This window comes from Nicotiana tabacum, chromosome 9 (genome assembly GCF_000715075.1).
Source record: "Nicotiana tabacum cultivar K326 chromosome 9, ASM71507v2, whole genome shotgun sequence".
Lineage (NCBI taxonomy): Eukaryota > Viridiplantae > Streptophyta > Magnoliopsida > Solanales > Solanaceae > Nicotiana > Nicotiana tabacum.
In genome coordinates, this window is record NC_134088.1 from 101,173,553 (window position 1) to 101,196,869 (window position 23,317).

At 40.3% G+C, this 23,317-nt stretch overlaps 1 protein-coding gene across 1 annotated transcript; it reads left to right on the forward strand.

Annotated features, from left to right (window-relative positions):
* The first annotated feature begins 1,201 nt into the window (after positions 1–1,201).
* On the forward strand, positions 1,202–4,615 carry LOC142164058 (uncharacterized). Its single transcript, XM_075221224.1, has 6 exons — positions 1,202–1,328; positions 1,543–1,681; positions 1,718–1,840; positions 2,272–2,440; positions 4,438–4,495; positions 4,593–4,615. The coding sequence occupies exons 1-6, from the start codon at positions 1,202–1,204 to the stop codon at positions 4,613–4,615; spliced, it is 639 nt and encodes a 212-aa protein (XP_075077325.1).
* The last annotated feature ends 18,702 nt before the right edge of the window (positions 4,616–23,317 follow it).

Here is a 23,317-nt window from a genome sequence, read left to right on the forward strand (position 1 = left end):
TAGCTACTCATGAAAAATAAAAAAATTAAAGAAGAAACTAAGATAAAATATATAATAATTGATTAAAGAAAGAAAATCTAATGTTTAAATGCTAAACTAATACAAAGTTACCCAATACAGTAAATAAAAATGGCTTTAAGTGTTCAGGTGCACCAGACTTAACCTAAAATTGACAAAAAGATCTATTTATACCTAGTTAAAAATATCTGACAAAATTGTCCTTGTGAAGGTTGTGCAGCCGCACAATTATGTGTGCGGTCCGCACTTTGAGATTGACTGGCCAGGTTGACTTTCTGCGGTCGCATAAAAGTGAGATGCGGCCGCACTTCCTCTAATTGTGCGAACCGCACATTTCTGAGTGCGGCCGTACTCTTGTTCTTGGACTGGATCTGGGCTTTATTATGCGGAACGCACATTTATGAGTGCGGCTGCATTTTGGCATCCTGCGGCTGCACATCTTCAAGCTCCCAAACTAGAAGTCTCTAAATCTAGTCTTCTGCGGCCGCACAATATTTGTTTGGTCCGCACTCTGTGAAGAAATTCTATCAGTGCATCTTCAGAGTTTGCGGCCGCACACAGTATTGTGCGGTCCGTACTGTAGCCTTTGTTTTGCCTTGTATTGGTTCTTGTCCAATTTTACTCTTTTTTGAGTTGATTTTCACTTATTTTGCTCGTTTCCCAATATTCCTGCAAGAAAGCACATTTTATTAGTTCTGGGGAATACCTTTAACCATTTTTGAGCTAAAAAGAGAGCAAATAAGCGGTCAAAATCCCTACTTATCAGAGATCTAGCAGATCAAGTAGACCTCCTATGTGGCTGGAAGATTATGTCACTAATCTAGCTAGCCAAACATGTGCATATTCTATCTCTTATGTCACCTACTCCAAGTTGACACCTCCATATCAGCACATGTTGACATTTTATTCAGTTGGTGACCGAGCCAAAGTCTTTCAGAGAAGATGCCACTGATCCCAACTGGATGCAGGCCATGAAGCAAGAAGTGGCAGCCTTAGAAGATAACAACACTTGAAACTTGTGGATTTACCTCCTGGAAAAACACTCATTGGCTGCAAGTGGATATTCAAAGTTAAATATAGGGCCTTAGGTGAAGTTGAAAGATGTAAGGCCAGGTTAGTAGCTAAATGGTATAGTCAGAAAGATTGTCTATATTACACTGAGACCTTCTCTCCTGTGGCCAAAATGGTCACTGTAAGATCTGTTATTGCACTGGCTGCTTCTAGATACTGGTTGATCTACCAAATGGATGTGCATAATACCTTTCTCAATGATGATCTTCTTGAAGAAGTCTATATGCATATTCCAGAAGGTTTTTGCAGATAGGGGGAGACTTAGAAGGTCTGCAGACTACATAAATCTCTATATGGTCTCAAATAGGCTCCAAGAAAGTGCAACATGAATTTACTGAGGCTCTAGTGAAGATGGGTTCCAACATAGTCACTTTGACTACTCTCTATTCACCAAAAGAGCAGGAGGTAATATTGTGGTGATCCTAGTGTATGTAGATTACTTACTTATAACAGGCACCGATCCCAGACAACTGAACCAGACAAGAGAAGATCTACAAACCAAATTCAAAATTAAAGAACTTGGTGAACTTAAATTCTTTCTAGGCGTTGAGTTTGCCAGGTCCAAAGAGGGAATTGTAATGAAGCAGAGAAGGTATGCTATGTAATTAATCTTTGAATCTGGTTTAAGTGGAGCAAAACCTGCTGGAACTCTTCTTGAAATGAATCAGAAACTAACCTCAGTAGACTATGGTGATTGGATGAAAATCAATACTGCAGATGAGTTGCTAAAGGATCCTAATATCTATCAGAGGTTGGTAGGTAGATTATTGTATTTTACCATGACCAGACCTGACCTAGCTTTTGCAGTGCAAGTCCTAAGTCAATTCATACACAGTCCAAAGACATCTCACATATAAACAGACCTTAGAGTAGTGAGATACATAAAGGCTTGGCTTTTGGTCTTCTGATGCCTGCCAACAACACAAACAAGCTGATAGCCTATTGTGATTCTGACTGGGGAGCTTGCTTGCAAACAAGAAGATAAGTCACTGGATATTTGGTAAAATTTGGGAATGCTCTAATATCATGGAAGTATAAGGAACAAGAGATTGTTTCTAGGAGTTCAGTTGAAGCAGAGTTCAGAAGCATGGTTGCATGTGCTGCTGAAGTTACTTGGTTGATAGGACTATTTGAAGAGCTGGGAGTGAAGGTGGAACTACTTGTTGATCTGTGATGTGATAGTAAGGCTGCAATCCAGATTGCTGCTAATCCAATTTGTCACGAAAAGACCAAACATATAGATATAGACTGTCACTTTGTGAGGAAAAGGATTCTACTAGGAGTAATGAGAACAGAACACGTATCCACTAAGGAGCAACTAGCTGATCTACTGACGAAGAGTTTGGGCAAGGTGCAACATGACTATTAACTAGAAAAATTGGGAGTAAAGAACATGTTCAAGCCATCGGCTTGAAGGGAAGTGTTGAAGAGCAGTTAGTTAATCCAAGCTGTGGCTATAGGTCCCACATAAGCTTAAGTCGTTATAATCTATAGAATTTGTTAGGCGGTTAGCGTTTAACCCGTTAAGAATATATATATATATATATATATATATATATATATATATATATATATATATATATATATATATATATATATATATATACACTGCCTCTTGTACATCTTTGTAGAGAGACGAATGAAGAAGGAAGTTCATACAGATACTCAGAAATTTTCTCTCTAAATTCCTCTCTTCTTCTTCCCCAAACCTACTGACGTAGCTGAACCTTCCGTCCATGGAAGTTATCAATTATAATAGGGAAAAAGAACACATTTAATAGGTTGAGACACATAGAGTAATTTACAACCAAATGCGTGGAAAGCAACGTGTGATGATCGCAGTTAAACGTCTCCTTTTTTTTTCTCTGTCTTAGAAGTTTGATAAAGTAAGCAAATCTAATATACAGAACATGAAATCCACTTATAATTTTGAATAAAATCTGATCAGTAGGCCAAAGACTATTTTGTATCCTTTATTTTACTTCCCATTGCTACGATATCTTTTAATACTTATTTATCAAAGAAGAAATAAATTGTACTCTGCCTTCCTAACTCCAACTCATTATAGCTGAACTACAACGGCCGCATTGTATATGTTGAATAGTAGGAGAATTGGAAAATGGAAATTGAGAATATACACTGGATAAGAATTTAATGATTTTTATTTATTTAATATTTTCTACACTATGATATACGTATTGGATAAGATCACGAGTATACACTGGATTCTGGACTAGTTTTCAAATTTATTTAGTATTTGCTGTGCTACGCACGTTGTGTTGGACTCGTAACAAGATTTCAATAGAAAAAAGGAAATTACAATCCAAAAGCTTCTGACTAGCAAAGGCCATAGATTAGGAGCAATGCGATTTCATATATTTTAAATTTATTTTGGTTTGGCTCTTTGCTTTTCTAAGTATGCCATATATGTATTGGATTTAACAAGATCTAAACTGAAGAAAAAAATTGACACATAGAAGTAATATAGTAAGGTAGTTTTGACTAGGGGTGTACAAACCAAACCGATAACTCGCACCAACCCAAAAATTCGAGTCAACCCGAAAAAAAAATCCGACTAGTGGTTTGGTTTGACTTGGCTTGGTATTGAAAAATAAAACCCGACCATAATAGGGTTGGTTTGGTATTAACTAAAAAAAGTCAAACCGTAACCAAACTAACCCGACATTACATGTATACATATTTTATATATTAGATAGATAAAAATATTTATTAGAATGTAAGTTATAAATATTTCTTAATTTTTTTTATAATTTCTGTATTTAGCATAATATTTTAAGTTGGTTTTATAGCCCATGTAAATGTTTGTTTTTGTCTGGCCCATAAATGAATAATTGAGCCCAAACCAAAACCTAGTCCTAAAGCAAAACTAGATTAGTTCTAAAGCTGTTCTAAAACACTTAAACAATTGAAATCATTTTGTCTCTTCTCCAAAAGCAAGAAACCCTATCGTTCCATTCCAAAACCCCCCAATTAGCTCAAACCCTATCAACTCTCTTTTGCTCTCATCGGTAAGGCTCTTCCCTTTTCTCAATTTATATGTTTTCTTTTAACTGCATACATACGCCTTGCTTTTTTCCAATTAACTAAGATTTTTCTTTTTCCGATTAGCGAGTTTTTATGCAAATCTGTTGTATTCCTCCCTATTATCAAATTTATTTATTTATTTTGTTTCTCTTAGATGATTAACATGAGTAATTGACCGTTACTTAAAAAGATATTGAAACTTTTTTACTTATATTTTGAATCATTTGGTTAAATAATATGGACTATGTAAAATTAAGAGTGATGTATGTCCTACATTATTTCTTACATTGATGTATTTTCAAGGAATATAAGTTTGAAGACGTGTTAGAGGAAGTCCAGAAAATTGAGCAAGTTGAAGAAGGTAATAATTTATATTCAATTGTTAATGAGTATAATTATTTTTTTATATTATTTAATATTAAATATGTTAATTTTTTCTTTTCTTTCGAAATATGCAGACTCACCTTTGAGGATTGATTAGAGGGATAGTTAACTACAATTTATTTCATGATTATTTTTGGAATCTTTACTACTTTAAGGTAATTAATTAAAAGAAAGTTGGTGCATGATTTTTAATCGATTAAGAAACTTTTATATTACATTATTTCTTTAAGGTTCAGTTGATTTGACAGTTGGAGAAATTAGACTTTTTACAATACTTAAAGTACTTGATTTGTCCATGATACTCCAACCTACTCTTTCTAATTATTTATCTTAAGTTCAATTGAAGTTGGACATGTCAATTGGTTTAAGCTTTTATTAGCATTTTAGTGTAAAGTGAAAAATAATTTATAAAGTAGAGACCTTTGGAGCACAAGTTTATCGGAAAAAAATTCGAAAAATCCGAGAAACCCGAGAAAATTCGATATTGAAAAACCCGACTGTTGTTGGTTTGGTTTGGTCTATAAATTTAAAAATCCGATATAATTGGTTTGGTTTGGTAATTGCAAAATCCGAACCAACCTGACCTATGTACACCCCTAATTTTTACTATCTTGATTCAAATTTTATCGTAAAGGTCTAAAGGATATCGACTAAGACAACTTTATCTATCTTACCCATATAGGCCACAGAATAATGAATATTTATATCAACTATCCTTTCCTAAATCTATTAGTTATACTAATACTACTCACAATTTAGTGCAGTTTTGCTCAAATTTATTTCCACCCTCACACTCCATCCGTCTTGAAAGAATCACAGGTTTACGAGGTTAAGGAATCAAATTTTTTTCTGAGTGAATGCTGACATTAGAATCTTTAATATATATTTTTTGAAATGAAAGATACTTAAAATTAAAATACATAATTTAAGTATTATAAATCACAATTTTCCATTACTATATATAGAGAATATTTGAAATTTAATGTAATGATCCGATCGGTCGTTTTGTGTACAGTAGTCCTGTTCCCCTATTTATCGCTTCTTCTATGTTCATTTGTGGTTATGTGACTTGCCGGGGTAGTTGGATTGGTTCCGGGGAAGTTTCAGAGTGAATTGGAATACTTAGTCCCAAAGTTAAAAGATTTATTAGGGGCCTGACTCTTTGACATTTGGCGTGGTGCGGCTGCGGCTGCGGCAAGGATTGGGCGTGATGGCCTTGCCATTGGCCTATGTGTGGGCAAAACGATCATGCGGACAACGGACAAGACATTGCCATGTAGGCTGTTGAGAACAAGTATTGGCCAAGGTCTTGAGACAGGCGAGACATGCTTGGCAAAAGCTTGACAAGGCAGTGTGGGCAAGTTGGAGGCGACATGGCATGGCATGCGCGCCAAAGTCAGTGGCACGAGCACTTTGGGTTGTGGCAGCGCCAAGTGCGGGCTAAGCTAAGGCAAAACAGTGCGGAATGATGGCAAAGCCTTTCAATAGCTAAGACAAGGCTATGTGAAGGAAAATACAAGTAATGGCACGAGTGAAACAAGGGTTGACAAAGACAAGGCAAAAATGCGGCCAAGGCATGTGTAGGCGGTAGTGGCGTCAGGCGTGTGCGGCAAAATCATGGGAGGAAGGTTGCGACAAGGCATTGATGCAGAATAATGTCAAAAGGAGCCAAGACTGGTCACAATGCCAGCATTAGGCGTGCAACAGCTGACCACGTAAAAGGGCATATGCAATGCACATGCCAAAATAGCGGGCAGTTACTTTTTTTGTAACTACTTGTACCCATGTCTGTTTAGTGCTTGTATCCACTATCATTTCGTGTAGATCATGGCCTATGTAGTTGGGGATATCAACTACAAAATAGGAACAGATTTAGTCTTAGCCCGCCAAGTGGCAAAAGCTGTAGACAACAAGTGTCCATGTGCTGTCAAGTCCCAAAGGCTGCCTATGTGCCATAAATAGGTGCCTTTGGACTTAGTCAGAGGTATATGGGAATTTCGTGTGAAATTCAAGTGGGAAACAAGATAGAAATGTGAGAGTTTCATCAAGGGACTAAGGCTGGGCATTGGGCAGGTCTTAGTGTTGGCTAAAGAACGACTTGTGTTCATAGCAAAGTGAGAGTATCCTTTGCAAGTTTTCGAATTAATACAAAGGTTGGGATTTTCCCGTATGTAATTGTGTTCTCTTTACATTTGCTGCCTAAATTCGTCTAAGGTCAATCTTGCTGAAAATTTGGCTAAGTGTTGGGAAAGGCTGAGTCAAGTACTGGGCTTAACTGCCGCGCGTGTGTGACTTTAGACTGACTAAAAATACCTCCGTCACAATGCTTAAGTTGAAAGATTTGACCGGAGTTTGACTTTTGTGTAGACGACTCCGGAATGGAGTTTTGATGGTTCTAATAGTGTCGTAGGGTGATTTTGGACTTAGGCATATGTCCGAATATTGATTTGAGTTTTTTTGGAGAAAGTTAGAAAGTTGAAAGGTTGGACCGAGAGTTGACTTTGTTGATAGCGAGTTTGTATTTTGGTTCCGAGAGTTAGGATAGGTTCGTTGTGTCATTTGGGACTAGTGTACAAAATTTGAGATCATTCGGAGTTGATTTGATATGTTTCGGCATTTGGTTTTAGAAGTTGGAATTCATTAGTTTTATTAGACTTTAATTGGGGTGCGATTCGTGATTTTGATGTTGTTTGATGTGATTTGAGGCTTCAACTAAATCCGTATCATATTTTAGGACGTGTTGGTATGTTTGGATTGGGACCCCGGGGACTTCGGGTGTGAATCAGATTGAGATTTGGACTTAAGAAAAATGCTGAAGCTTCAGGTCTGGTGTAACCGTAGTTGCATGGTTTTGGCCGTAGGTGCGAAGCCGCAGAAGCGGCTGTTTGTGCGCAGGTGCGAGATTTGGGAAGGTTGTCTGGGACCGCAGATGCAAAGGGTTTTTCACATCTCCGGGTTAGGTTTTCCGCAGAAGCGGAGTTGAGCTGGGCAAGGTCGTGGTCACAAATGCGGACGGGGAGCCGTAGTTTTGGAAGCACATGTGCGAAGTTTATCCGCAGAAGCAGACTCGCAGATGCAAAATTTTTGTCCACAGATGCGGAAGAGCGGAGGCTTCAGGAAGACCGCAGATGCGCAATTTCCGCACGTACAGAACTGCAGGTGCGGATTGACTGACAGAACTTATAATCGAAGGGTTTCATATTTTTCTCTCATTTTGGACTTGTGGAACTCAGCTAGGGGCGATTTTTGAGAGGGTTTTGGCTACTATTGAAGAGGTAAGTAAAGATTCATCATTTTTATTGATAAATATTGATTACCCATTGATTATAACACCTAGTTTATGTGTATTTGAGGTAAAAATTGGTGATTTTAGACTACGTTGTTGGAGAGTAAGATTTGATGATTTGAGGGTCGATTTGTGGTTGGAACCGGATGATTTTAGTATGGTTGGACTCATAATTGAATGGGTGTTCGAAATTTGTGAATTTTGTCGGGTTGCGAGGTACGGGCCTGACGTTGCCTTTTTGGGTTGACTTTCGATTTTGATTAAGGACTTTAGCTTAATTATTTGAGATTGTTTCCTACGGCTATATTGATGGTATTAAGTTGTTTGTGACTAGACTCGAGTCGTTCGGAGCTGATTCACGAGGCAAAGGCTTGTTGGAGTATTGGTTTGCGCGTTTTGAGGTACGTAACACATCTAAACTTGAATTTGAGGGTATTTAACCATGAGAACTACGTTATATGAAAGATGTTGGTGTGATGTACGTGCTAGGTGACAGCCGTGTGTGCGTGCACTGGTGTGTTCATGGTTTGGGGAGGCCTTTAGGCTATTACCGGGCTTGTATTGCTATCATATCTTTTAATCTCCGCATTTTCCCTACTTGTTTAATCATTTGAATTGTGATTTATGTTAGACATCATGTCTAGGCTAAGTGCTATTTGTTTGAGACTTGATAGGGCTATTCTTGCTGTCTCAGAGCTACATGCTTTATTCATACACATGTTCTCAGTCATGATGCTATACCGTGGATGATATCTCTGTCTCAGATCTTCTTATTTGATTCCTAATATATTTTTGATCCCTCTTATGTGTAACACTATTAAACTGAGCATTTTGAGATGAGTTTATGTGATACATGAATGGTAATGGCTGAGTTTGGGCCATAGAGTCGGTTTGGTATTGATTTTGACATGACGCGTATGCCAGGCCCATATTGGCCTAATTGTTATTGTTTGGGGTGACTCGTGTACCTGACCTCACTATTGGGCTAAATGATTATGTTTAGAGTGGGCAGGATACACCTCTCCAGAGTCTGACATGCCAAGAGTAGGCGCAGGCACAAAGTTTTATATACGTGCTTGAATGGTGGGCAGTTATGCTAGGCACACGTACAGTACTAAGTGTGAGTATTGATGGATCCACTGTGACATTGTTGTTTGACATGTATACTTGACATGTAGGCATAGAGATGTACCTTCCACATGATAGCTGTTAAATAAAATGCTTTATCCGTATTGGGCTTTAACTGTTATAACTGAAAGCATGTCTAAATTTCTAAAATGCGAACAAGCTAAACATGGTATCATTGAGCTACTTGTTTCTACGATTTTTCCTTTACATTCTGAACTGTTACCGGTTATTGATATTGGTATATGACTATTGTTCTGAGCTCGTCACTGCTTTCGGCCCAAGGTTAGTGTTGTAACTTATTGAGTACATGGGTCGGTTGTACTCATACTATACTTTACACTTTGTGTGCAGATCTAGGTACATCCGGTCGAGGTGATTTCCAGACTTGAGTTGTTGCCAGCCTTTAGGAAACAACAAGGTGGTTGCTACGTCGTCTGCAGTCCTTGAAGTTCCCTTTCAGTTATTTCTATCCTTACTGTTCTATTGTTCAGATAATTGTATTAGAGGATTTTACTAGTATCTTGTTATTCGAGAGTGTTCGTGTTCCCCTTGACACCATATTTTAGGGATGGTTGTAGCAGTTTTATGGTGACATTCTCATATATTTCATGTTATTTTTTTTTCCGCTGTTGAATTATTGGACCATGTTCATTTGATTTCATTGTTATTATGTGACTGTTGGCTTGCCTAACGGGTTGTGGTTAGTGATGTCGCCCAAATTCACACCACTGATTGGGATTGTGAAGCGGTCGATGCAATTATAATTATCCAATGTGAGTCGGGGTCGATTCCATAGAGAGCTTATATTGGATTAGGTATATATCTAGACTAGGTGTATGACGTGCCCAAATTGCACTTCCACATAATTGGTTGTTTCTTCCTACTTCTAAAAAGTATACTATTGTTTGTAAATGAAAAGCTAAGGAACGATATTTTTGGTATTGTTGTTTTTCTAGTTGATAAAAGATCTAGGGTCGTGACTTCTACCTAAGTGGTTACCTAACGGATTGTGGGCTTTACCGCAGGTTTGATTGATCGGGGTGTAATATAGCAATCACACGCAATTACCCACTCTATACCTCTCGGTAGTTTGAGTGGTTTTGCCCAATTTGGCTTTCTCAAGTCCAAATGGGTAATTCACAAAACTAATGATAGATCCGCAAGTCGAGTCTTACTATCTCTAGATTTGACCCTATAATTGGGGCTATCAATTTCTTGTATTTACCCCAATTCCTTATTAGCTAAGTTTTCCTAGACTTAGTCTCTCTTTCTCAAGTAGAGACTAGGTCAATTAGGCCTGAATCAGTGTTTGCAATCATTAATTCTTAAATTCAAGCAAGAACTAGGCTAAATATCATACACCCAATCACAAACAAGCCCCAAATTAAACACTTATTAGGCACTCACACTAGGTTTGGGCCACAACACTAGCTAAGAATTTAGCTACTCATAGGCAAAATTGAAGAAACTAAAGAAGAAACTAAGATTAAACTCATAATAGATGATTAAGGGAAGAAAATCTAATGTTAAAATGATAAACTATTACAAAGTTATCCAAAACAGTAAGGGAACAAATGGCTATCTACTTTCAGGTGCTTAAACTTGACCTAAATTTGACAAAAAGATCTATTTATACCCAACTGAAATTATCGAACAAAATTGCCCCTGCGGAGGTTGTGCGACCGCACAATTTTGTGTGCGGTCCGTACTTTGAAGCTGGCTTGACAGGATGGACTTCTGTGGCTGCACAATTCTGGGGTGCGGCTGCACTTCTTCAGATTTTGTGGACCGCCCATTTCTGAGTGCACCCACACTCTTGGACTTGAGCTTGACATGGGAGATTTCTACGGACCGCATATTTATGAGTGCGGCCGCACTTTTGCATTCTGCGGCCGCACGATAATAGTGCGGTCTGCACTTCTTCATGGACCCAAAACACCATCTCTCTGAACCTCGTCTTCTACGACCGCACAATAATTGTGCGGTACGCATTTGCGAAGGGAATCTGTCAGTGGTTCTTCATAGTCTGCGGCCCCACACAGTATTGTGCGGTCCTCACTTTGCTCTTTTCTGCTTTGTTTTGGTCCTTGTCCAATTTTACTCCTTCTTGAGTTGATTTTCATCTCTTTGGCTCATTTCCAAATATTCCTGTAAGAAAGCACATTTCATTAGTTCTCGGAAATACCTTTAAGCATTTTTGAGATAAAACAAAAGTAAAAGAGTGCAAATAAGTGGTCAAAATCCCTACTTATCAACTCCTAAAAACTTAAGCTTTTGCTTGTCCTCAAGCAATTAAGGTAATTTCCCATCTCCACTAGAAAAGGGTTATTTCAGCTGGCCTAAGTTGAATCAAACACAAATCAATTGGGACCAACAATTACCCACATGGACATGAATCATTATCAAGCTTATGATTTGAATGTTAAAGCACAATCAGGACCAACGACTACCCACACACTCATGAATCATCAACAAGCCTATGTTTTGAATGTTAAAGCACAAATAGCTCTAATATGACGCTTGAGAATAAATAGTTGACTTTATTCACCAAGGAAGTTCGTACTTTCATGTAGGTCACTGTGGATTCCAAATTCTTCCTCCTATACTCTCCGTAAGCTCATCTCACTCAAGAATGAAGCACTCAATGCAATGATTCGAGAAAGATTCGCTCATCACTCTCAAAAGAATGTCACAAGCCCGGCTCTAAGTACCATATGCTTGCCCCTCATATAGATCATCACTAATGTAAGCTTACTCGGCCTAAAATTACGTAGGGCTTTTTTGGCATGTAATGAAGGCTTTTGGACTAAGAAGGGAAATATTGGAATGGAACTGGTTCATCTTTCCTTTAGCACTCAATTTTCTCTTTTTGGCTCATACTTTGCCGACTCTTTGAGTCATTTTCTTTTTTCTTAGGGGAACTAGAGAGACTTGACATCACTCTTTCTTGGTCATGCTAATCATATTCTCCTTCTTTGTTTTCTCTATGCTTTGCACTTTTGCTTTCTTTTGAATCTTTTCAACCCTTTCACATTATTCACTTTCTTTTTGTGTTTTTCTTTTGTTCTTTCTTTCTTTTTCTTTGCCTTTCCTCTTCTTCATTTCTTTTCTCTTTTTGTGCCTTGATACAATCTTCAAACTCCTCGTCTCTCCCCCAAACTTATATTTTTGCCATTTGTTTCTCATGAGTGCTAAAGAAAGCTCGGGTGCCAATAGAGGGCCACTATAAAATGAGTAAAGGCTTGTAACATAGTTATCAAATGAAAAAGGCTTTAGGCTCAAAAGGGTTGACTAGGAATATTATCATTGGTGGGACATGGAGGGTTTCAAAATGGGTCAAGGATAGCCTACAATCACTTATCAAGCAAAGCTAACTTAGAATTTCGCCTAGAAACACATTCGGGGCAAGTTCTAGACCATTTGCACGGGTACTTGGACTTGTAACAAAATACCTCACCTCTCACAAAACCGGTTTGTTAACGAGAATAGAGTCAAGGGCCCACAACAACCGCATTCAAGATTGAAAATCGCTAATGGTTCAACTAAACCACATGATGATTGCCTAAGTCAACACAACAGTCACAAGGTCACTAACTAGAGCCATTTCTTTCCAAAAATTTGTTTTTTACTATAAGCGTGTAGTTAAGTATGTTGGTACCAAGTGAAGCATGCTTGACCCTTATTTATTTATTAATACTACTGTTTTTACCTAAACATAAAAAACAGACTTGATCCCTTAAGAAGGTTGTCACGCCATCCATCGTTGGGAAGAGCCACCCGGTTCACACAAAACTCAACTTTGGAAAGAACTGTGGGATTAAGAAAACCAAAGGCTTATTGTTCACTTAAACATAAAAAGAAGCTAACAAATCAAAAAGAAGCTATTAAAGTATATAAGAAGCTATACTATTAAGAAAACAAAATGAAGAAGCTATGAAATAAACTACTGAAAGTAAGGCAAATGAATATATAAACTGAGGGGAATATAATATATACATCAAAAGAGAGGGAGGAATATATACATAATGAAAGAGAAGATAAAGATAAAATAAAAAGAGTATTAAAGTTATTACACGCCAATGTCATCAAATGTCATCAAATCAAACCAAAATAGACCACCCCCCAAGAATAAAAATAAGCATTGTCCTTAATGCTTAGCAAAATCAGAATAAGGGAGGGTAAAGAGTAAAGAAAACTCCCTATGTGGTCTCAGGGTGAATGGCAGCATCACCACCCTCGGGCTCCTCCAACTGGATATCATCATCATCTGGCTGGGGAACAACGGGGTTGGCTAACATCTGAAGCATCTCCTCGGCAGTGTGGGCAGCAAGGTCTGGCTCGTCAGACTGGCCAGCTGGTGCCTCTGCTGATGGTGCTGCTGGGTCTGCTGGTACTGATGGATCTGTCTCCATCAGTAGGTCAAATGGCAAATCACTCGCTGCTGCAATCTTTGTCATCTCCTTTCTCAATCTCTCCACTGATTTCTTTGAAGCCTGGGATTTCCTCATCTTCTTTACTTTCTTGCCCAACTCCTCCATAGCTCCCCCATGAGCCACCAGTGTATCCATAATGGTCTTCTGGTTCTTCAGAATCTTTTTCAATGTTTCCTCCATTGACGGAGGGACCTGTTGTACTACTGGGGTAGAAGACTGTGATGCAACAACACTGGATATGTCAGACAGCTTAGAAGTGGCTGCCTGCATCCAGTTGTTGAGACTCGCCAATGTTTGGGAGACTCGTAGTGCAGTGAGTGGATAAGTGGATGAGGCCGACACTGGTACTGATGCTGATGGTCTAGAAGATGAAGGTGGTGGCATGTCAGCTGTCTCGGTGGAAGGCCCAGCTGCTATGGAAGGCATGGGAGCTGTAGATGGCTTAGCAACAGACTTTGTAACCATAACCGATGGCTCATCAGACTGACCAATGGTGGTAGTGGCCTTACCCTTGAACTTTGGGTTGTCCGCACCTTGTAGGGAGTACCATGAGAAGGGCGTTTTGGCCCTCACTTTTGTATCAAAAGTCCTTGGCTCCACCTTTGCATCGTTGAAATATTCTGTGAGGGTGTTGGGATATGGTTAGGAGCTTTAACCTTTTTCGGACAGCCACTATCATGTTGGCCGACATGATGGCACCCACATTGATTGGGTACCCCGGCCATAATAGATGCCACCAGAACTGCTCGGGGAATTGGAAGATTGTTCTCATTCAAGCTTGGATAAATACGGTTGCAAACAAAGGTTTGCCACCCTTTTGCTTCAAAATTTAGGGTGGCCCGTGTGATAGGAATCCCTGTTGTGATCCATGGTGATGGTGGTCCTGGAGCAGCCAAAATCTCTGCTAACCAGGGGCGAGCTGCATCACCCATAGCAACAATTTCTAGGTACTGCTTCTACCTCCTCAAAGCCCAGGTAAGTGTTCAGAGTGCTGGGGTCAAATCGGACTTTAAAATTTCTCACTTTGGTTATTTTGGTACCCTTCTTGATGCAAGACACATTGGCATAGAACTCCTATACCAAGTGCTCATTTGCATCTGTGAAACTTTGGGTGAACAACATCCACCCCTTTCGCTCCCGGAACTGTCTAAGGACATTTGGATTGTATCTATCCAAATCCTTCATTAAGAATTATCACTCAAGTGTGAGCGATCTCTGGGGCCACCACTCTCTGAACCTTGTGAAGGCCATCAAACTCACAAATCTATCCTCCCACGCTTCCTTCTTCTTCGACCTCTCTAGGCCGCCCACTGGAGTGTCACCTCCTCTACCATCATCTAGGACATCGTCATCATCATCTACTACAACTGCTGCAGGAGGAGTAGGTGTAGAGGAGGGCTTTGAACCCTGGCTACCGGCATCGGAACCCTTAGAAGAACTTGCTATAGTGGAGGGTTTGTTGCGCATTTGATATTTCCCAGTGGGTTGTGGTTGTTGGTACTGGGCCTCAGGCTGTACCTCCACTGAATGAACCTCGGAGGCTTTCCTAGACGGGGCATATGAAATAGATTCTGAGGGCTCTGTGGCCCTACCTCTCCTAGTAGTCGGCTTTTTGGCGATGGCTTTTGATTGCACTCCCAGTGGGTGAGTGCCCTTTCCTCGGCATCGGGAGAGTTCACCTCTCCCTTTAGATGTATCGCCTCTACCTCATGACCGAACCATTGTCTGCAATACAAGGCACATAAGTTAGTTAGAGTTTAAAATAGTGTAAACAGTTGCATTACAGTTGTAGGAAAATAGTCTACAGAAGAGACAATGCAGATCGCACAATTTTGAGTATGGCCGCAGACTGCAATGTGCGGACCGCACAATTTCAAAGTACGGTCGCACATCCTGAAGTGTGGACCGCACAATTCTGAGTACGGCCGCACATTTCTAAGTTCTGAACATTGGTTCTCTGAAGTTCCAAAGTGCGGTCACACATATTTTTCTGCGGCCGCACAATTTTTCTGCGGACCACACAATTTTGAGTGCGGTCTGCACTTTTCATGCAACATATTTGCCCTAATTTAAGATTTGCGGACCGCACAATTTGTGTGCGGCCGTACAATTTAAAATTAAGCGGCACTGACTTTAGGTTTTGCAATTTTTGCACAATTTAGAAATGGTATTTGCAAATAAACATGATTAATTATCTACCCAGTCCCCAATGAACACACATGATATAACCCACATGATTTTAAGCACACATGAATAACATTTGACATTTTAGGCCTACAAATAACTATACTAATCAAGAACAAAAATTACGAAAAATATAAAAATCTAACATGGATTGAACATACCAGTGATGGAGGATGCAGGTGAGAATCTAAACTTGATGAAATGAGTATAGAGTGTGAGCTATTTTGTGGTGCACTGTGTTTGCTTAGGTTTCAAAAACTCAGAGTGTGTAAAGTTATGAATAGTGCTCGGAGGACCTATTTATAGGTTGACTAAGTCGGTCAAAAGTTGAGCTGAGTACGACCACACAATTTTGAGTGCGGTCCGCACTCATTACCTGGACCTTTGCTGAGATTCTGCGGTCCGCAAAAAAGTGAGTGCAGCCGCAGAAATATGTGCGGTCTACACATTTTTGTGTGCGTTCGCAGAATGGCCTATTCTCTGCAACTCAAAACTTCAGAGAGTTCACATTTTTGGATCTCCAGTTGTGCGGCCGCACAAAGAATTGTGCGGCCGCAGACTTCTTTTTGCGGTTGCATTCATTATTTTGTGGTCCGCACAATAAATGTGCGGTCCACACTTTGTTCAACACTTGGCCAAATTTTTCGAACACAGTCCCTACAATGCACACTCATTCCTGCAATTCACTTCAAAATCAGTTAGCTCAAAACAAAACCTATCTTACAAAGAAGAAAATGAAAAATGAAAAGAAACATGGGTTGCCTCCCAAGAAGCGCCTGATTTAATGTTGCGGCACGATGCAGATTACCATCAATCACTTAAAATGAATTAACGCCACGACGTGGCCATCATCAACTTTGCCAAGATAATGCTTCACCCGGTGACCATTCACTCTAAACACTTTATCATTTTTATTTTTCAAGTCCAATGCGCCGAAGGGTGTCACATGCACAACCTCAAATGGACCACTCCACTTAGACTTCAACTTTCCCGGAAACATTCGTAACTGAGAATTGAACAATAACACAAGATCACCTTCTTTGAACTTATTGTTTCGGATGTACTTTTCAAGGAGGTACTTCATCTTGTCCTTATATAAGGACGAACTTGAATATGCATGGTACCAGAATTCATCAAGCTCATTCAATTGTGCCACCCTCAAGTTGGCGGCGACATCCCATTCAAGATTAAGCTTCTTCAATGACCACATAGCTTTGTTCTCAAGTTCCACCGGAAGGTGACAAGCTTTCCCGAACACTAACCGGTATGGAGACATACCAATCGGTGTTTTGTAAGCCGTCCTATAAGCCCAAAGAGCATCATCAAGTTTCTTTGACCAATCCGTCCGGTTGGCATTCACTGTCTTTGACAAAATACTCTTGATCTCCCGGTTGGAGACTTCCACTTGCCCGCTTGCTTGAGGATGATAGGGGATCGACACTTTGTGAGTGACATCATACTTTGTGAGTAAGGTATCAAAAGCTTTGTTACAAAAGTGTGATCCCCCATCACTAATAATGGCCCTTGGAGTACCAAATCTCGTGAAGATGTTCTTTTTCAAAAATGCCACCACACTTCGAGCTTCATTGTTGGGTAAAGCCACGACTTCAACCCACTTTGACACATAATCCACCGCTACCAAAATATAAGTGTTCCCACAAGAGCTCACGAACGGACCCATAAAATCAATGCCCCACAGATCAAAAATGTCAATCTCCAAGATGGTGGTGAGGGGAATCTCATTTTTCTTTGAAATCCCACCGGCCCTCTGACATTCATCACAACGCTTGACGAGATTGCTAGAGTCCTTGTAAAGAGTAAGCCAATAGAATCCACAACTCAACACTTTTGTTGTCGTTCTAGCTCCCCCATGGTGACCACTATATGGTGAAGAGTGGCAAGCCTAAAACATTTCCACTTGTTCCTCCTTCGGTACACATAGTCGAATCACACCATCGGTACAAATTCGAAAGAGATACGGCTCTTCCCAATAATAGTCAAGGCAATCCCGTTTGAGCTTCTTCCTTTGGTTTGAAGAGAACTCATTCGGTAAAATATCACTTATAATATAATTGGCTAAGTCGGCGAACCATGGCATCCCTGTCATTGAAATGGCTAGAAGCTGCCCGTCAGGGAAGGAATCATTTATCTCAAGGCCGTCATGTGGCCTCCCCTCCTCCTCCAAACGAGACAAGTGGTCCGCCAATTGGTTTTCACTATCCTTGCGGTCTTGAATCTCTAGATCAAACTCTTGCAATAGAAGCACCCACCGCATTAACCTTGCGTTTAAATCTTTCTTGATCATCAAATATCGAAGCGCCGCATGATCGGTGTGGACAATCACCTTTGTACCCATCAAGTATGGACTGAACTTCTCCATAGCAAAGACAAAAACAAAGAGCCCTTTTTCGATCACTGTGTAGTTGATTTGGGCATCATTCATGGTCTTACTAGCATAGTAGACCGGATGGAAGATTTTGTTAATACGTTTCCCAAACACTGCTCCAACCGCCACTTCACTTGCATCACACATGAGCTCAAAGGGGAAGCTCCAATCCGGTGCAGTGATAATATGAGTAGTAGTCAATTTGAACTTGAGCAATTCGAATACCTTAATACAATCCTGGTTGAAATGGAACTTGGCATCCTTCTCCAAAAGTTTACACAAGGGATTTACCACCTTATAAAAGTCCTTGATGAATCGGCGATAGAACCCCGCATTACTCAAGAAACTCCTCACTCCCTTCACGGATGTAAGGGTGGGAGTTTAGAGATCACCTTTATTTTGGCCTTGTCGACCTCAATACCATGCTTTGAAATTATATGGCTGAGGACAATGCCTTCCTCAACCATGAAGTGACACTTCTCCCAATTCAAAACCAAGTTTGTTTCCTCACATCTTGCCAAGACCTTATCCAAGTTGTTCAAGCAATCATCAAAAGAGTTGCCGACCACGGAAAAGTCGTCCATGAAGACCTCAAGAAAGTCCTCCATCACGTAGGTGAAGATGGCCATCATACACTGTTGAAACGTTGCTAGTGCATTGCATAACCCAAATGGCATCCGCGAGAATGTGAAAGTACCATAGGGACAAGTGAAAGTAGTCTTCTCCTAGTTCTCCGAAGCAATAAGAATTTGATTGTATCCGGAATATCCATCAAGGAAACAATAGAAAGCTCGACCGGCCAACCTATCAAGCATTTGATCATGGAATGGAAGCGGGAAATGATCTTTCTGAGTGACTTTGTTGAGCTTCCAATAGTCCATACACACTCTCCAACCGGTGGCCGTTCTTGTAGGGATCAATTCGTTCTTGTCATTTGTTACCACAGTCATACCTCCTTTCTTTGGGTCATATTGCATCGGAGAGGTCCACGAGCTATCGAAAATGGGGTAAACAACCCTGACATCCAACCATTTTATGATCTCCTTCTTCACCACCTCTTGCATTGCTTAATTTAATCTTTTTTGATGTTCAACGGAGGGTTTGGCATCCTCCTCCAAAATAATCTTGTGCATGCAAAAGGTGGGGCTTATACCCCGAATATCCGCCAATGTTCATCCTATAGCTTTCTTCCTCTTTTGGAGCACCGCCAAAGTAGAATCTACCTGCACGTTAGTCAAGCAATAGGAAAGAATAACCGGTAAAGTAGAACATTGGCCAAGAAACTCATACCTGAGATGTGGAGGCAATGGCTTTAACTCCAAAGTGGTAGGCTCCTCGATTGAGGTCTTTGTTGGAGGAGTCTTCCGGTTCTCAAGATCTAAGGACAATTTTCGGGGTTCATAAGTGTATGACCCCATTCCTTGCAATGCGTTTATGCATTCCACATAGCCTTCCTTCTCATCATCATCATGATTAAACAATACGGCTTCCAAAGTATCATTAACATTCATCACGGCACTAGCATCATCAACAATCACTTCGGTCACTAAGTCCACATACGAACAAACTTCATTGCTATTCGGTTGCCTCATAGATTTGCACACATGAAAAACCACCTTTTCATCGCCCATCCGGAAGGTGAACTCACCGGCTTCCACATCAACAAGAGCCTTCCCAGTAGCAAGGAAAGGTCTACCCAAGATAATAGGCACCTCATAGTCCACTTCGCAATCAAGAATCACAAAGTCCACTGGAAGGAAGAACTTATCAACACGAACCAACACATCATCAATAATACCCAATGGTCTCTTCATAGTACGATATGCCATTTGTAGCCTCATAGATGTGGGTCTTGGTTGCCCAATTCCCAAAATTTTGAACACCGAGTAGGGCTTCAAGTTGATACTCGCCCCTAGATCACATAGAGATTTGGCAAAGTCGGCGCTCCCAATAGTGCAAGGGATTGTGAAAGTGTCGGGATCTTCCAATTTCGGAGCCCTTTAGTGCACAATAGCACTCACTTGATGCGTCATGTTGATAGTCTCACAATTCATTGATATTTTCTTTGTCACCAAATCCTTCATGAACTTTGCATAGCCGGGCATTTGTTCCAACGCCTCAACCAATGGCACATTAATGGATAAGCACTTCATCATGTCAATAAACTTCATCATGTCAATAAAATTCTTGAATCGGTTCTCGCTATTTTACTTGGCGAGCCTTTGAGGGTATGAAGGAGGAGGCCTTGGCATTGGTGCCTTGGCCTTTGGCACTAACGGTACCGGTATGTCAATCACGTGTTCCCTAGATAGGTTTACTTCTTCTTGGGTCTCCTCCACTTTTTCATCAATCTCAATTCTCACTTCTTCATTGGCTTGAACCATATTGCATGGAATTTCATCTTCTTGAATCACTACATCATCATCGACAACTCTTCTTTGGTTTGAGGTTGTTGCCTCCCCACCTTTTTCGCTCCATGTGGTTACGTCCATGGCATGTCCCATGTTATTCCCACCGTTCAGGTTCACCAACGTGTCACTAGGTAGTGCCCCTTTAGGACGAGTGTTTAAAGCTTGCGAGATTTGCCCTAATTGAACCTCCAAATTTCGGATTGAAGTGTTGTGAGAGGCTATTTCAGCATCGGAGTCAGCATTTTTCTCCAACATCTATTTGAACATATTTTCAATCCGTCCCATCTCATTATTGGAAGAGCTAGAACCATGGGACAGATAAGGAGGAAGGTTGCTTGGTTGTTGATACATCGGGGGCCTTTGAAAGCCCGACCCCCGATTTCTTTGGTTATTATTTTAGCCCCTTGGTTGTTGCCTCCAAAGTATCCTTGATTGTTGCCACCCCAATTGCCTTGGTTGACTTGATTATTCCAATTTCCTTGATTGTTGTTATTGTTCCAATTACCTTGATTGTTGTTACCACCACTACAATTGCCTTGGTGGTTTTGATTGTTCCAATTTCCTTAGTTTCCTTTAGAACGCCATTGTTGTTGACTCGGGCCTTGAGAATTGTTTCTTTGCCCTTGATAGTTGTTCACATATTGCATTTTTTCCTCTTGCTTATTGTATGATTCGTCTTGGTCAAACCCACTATCATCTTGCACAAAGTGTTCCACACGGTTTTGTACTTGTTGACCCTTTTGCCTTCTTTTGTTCACCATCATACTCACACCTTCCATTGAATCCACTTACTTAGGACCTTGAAATTGATGAAGTTGAGCTTTGGCTAATTGATTCATTGTGGTCGTCAACTCGGCAATTGCTTGCCCATGATCATGCAATTCCTTGTGTAGGTGAATCACATTTAGATCACCTTGAGGAACATTAGCTCTACTTTGCTATGCTGATGAAGTATCCGCCATTTCATCCAAGATTTCACAATCTTTGGCATATGGAGTTGTCATGAAATTCTCACTGGAAAGTTGGTTGACCACACATTGATTGGTAGTGTTGATGCCGCGATAGAAGGTTTGTTGAATTATAGCCTCAGTCATATCATTATTCGGGCACTCTTTTACCATGGTATGGTACCTCTCCCAAATCTCGTGCAAAGGCTCATTGGGTTCTTGCTTGAATGCTAGAATCTCATCGCGAAGAGTAGCCATATGACCAGGAGAAAAGAACTTGGCAATGAATTTTTCCGCCAATTCATCCCATGTATGGATGGAATGGTTTGGCAATCTTTCTAATACAATCCAACGCCTTTCCCCGTAGAGAGAAGGGAAATAGCCTCAACCTTAGAGCATCCTCGGAGACGTTGGTATGTTTACTCCCCCAACAAGTATCCACAAACCCTTCTAGGTGCTTGTATGCATTTTTACTCGGAGCCCCGGTGAAGAATCCCCGTTGCTCTAGCAATGTAAGCATCACATTGATGATTTGGAAGTTGCCCACCCTAATACGGGGCGGGACTATTGCACTTGCATATCCTTCATTCGGCAACACCAAGTGTGGAGCTGCTCTTTGTGGAGATGGGGGAGGGATGACAATATTATCATGAGGCGGTCGGCCTCGCCTATTTACTTGAGGTTCAAGAGGAACATCATCACCTTGGCCATCATCCACTTCCTCCCCCAAAGGCAAATTTCTGAGAGGATCATTGTTGAGAGCCATTTATGTACCTATAATCAATTCACAAAAAAGTTTGTAACCCAAAAAGAAAAGAAGACAATTCACACCCAAAACTAAATATATAACTAAATCCGTTTTAGCTCCCTGGTAACGGCGCCAAAAATTGATGTCGCCCAAATTCACACCACTGATTGGGATTGTGAAGCGGCCGATGCAATTATGATTACCTAATATGAGTCGGGGTCGATTCCACAAAGAACTTATATTGGATTAGGTATATATCTAGACTAGGTGTATGACGTGCCCAAATTGTACTTCCACATAATTGGTTGTTTCTTCCTACTTCTAAAAAGTATATTATTGTTTGTAAATGAAAAGCTAAGGAATGATATTTTTGGTATTGTTGTTTTTCAAGTTGATAAAAGATCTAGGGTCGTGACTTCCACCTAAGTGGTTACCTAATGGATTGTGGGCTTTAAGGCAGGTTTGATTGATCGGGGTATAATATAGCAATCACACGCAATTACCCACTCAAATCCAAATGGGTAATTCCCAAAACTTATGATAGATGCTCAAGCCGGGTCTTGCTATCTCTAGATTTGACCCTGTAATTGGGGCTATCAATTTCTTGAGTTCACCCCAATTCCTTGTTAGCCAAGTTTTCCTAGACTTAGTCTCTCTTTCTCAAGTAGAGACTAGGTCAATTAGGCCTCAATCAATGTTTGCAACCATTAATTATTAAATTCAAGCAAGAACTAGGCTAAATATCATATACCCAATCACAAACAAGCCCTAAATTAAACACCTATTAGGCACCCACACTAGGATTGAGTAACAACCCTATCTAAGAATTTAGCTACTCATAAGCAAAATTGAAGAAACTAAAGAAGAAACTAAGATTAAACTAATAATAGATAATTAAGGGAAGAAAATCTAATGTTAAAATGATAAACTATTACAAAGTTACCCAAAATAGTAAGGGAAAAATGGCTATCTACTTTCAGGTGTTCAAACTTGACCTAAATTTGACAAAAAGATCTATTTATACCCAGCTAAAATTATCGGACAAAATTGCCCTTGCGGAGGTTGTGCGGTTCGCACTTTGAAGTTGGCTTCACAGGATGGACTTCTGCGGCCGCCCAATTCTGGGGTGCGGCTGCACATCTTCAGCTTTTGCGGACCGCACATTTTTGAGTGCGGCCGCACTCTTGGACTTGAGTTGGACATGAGAGATTTCTGCGGACCGCACATTTATGAGTGTGGCCGCACTTTTGCATTCTGCGGCCGCACAATAATAGTG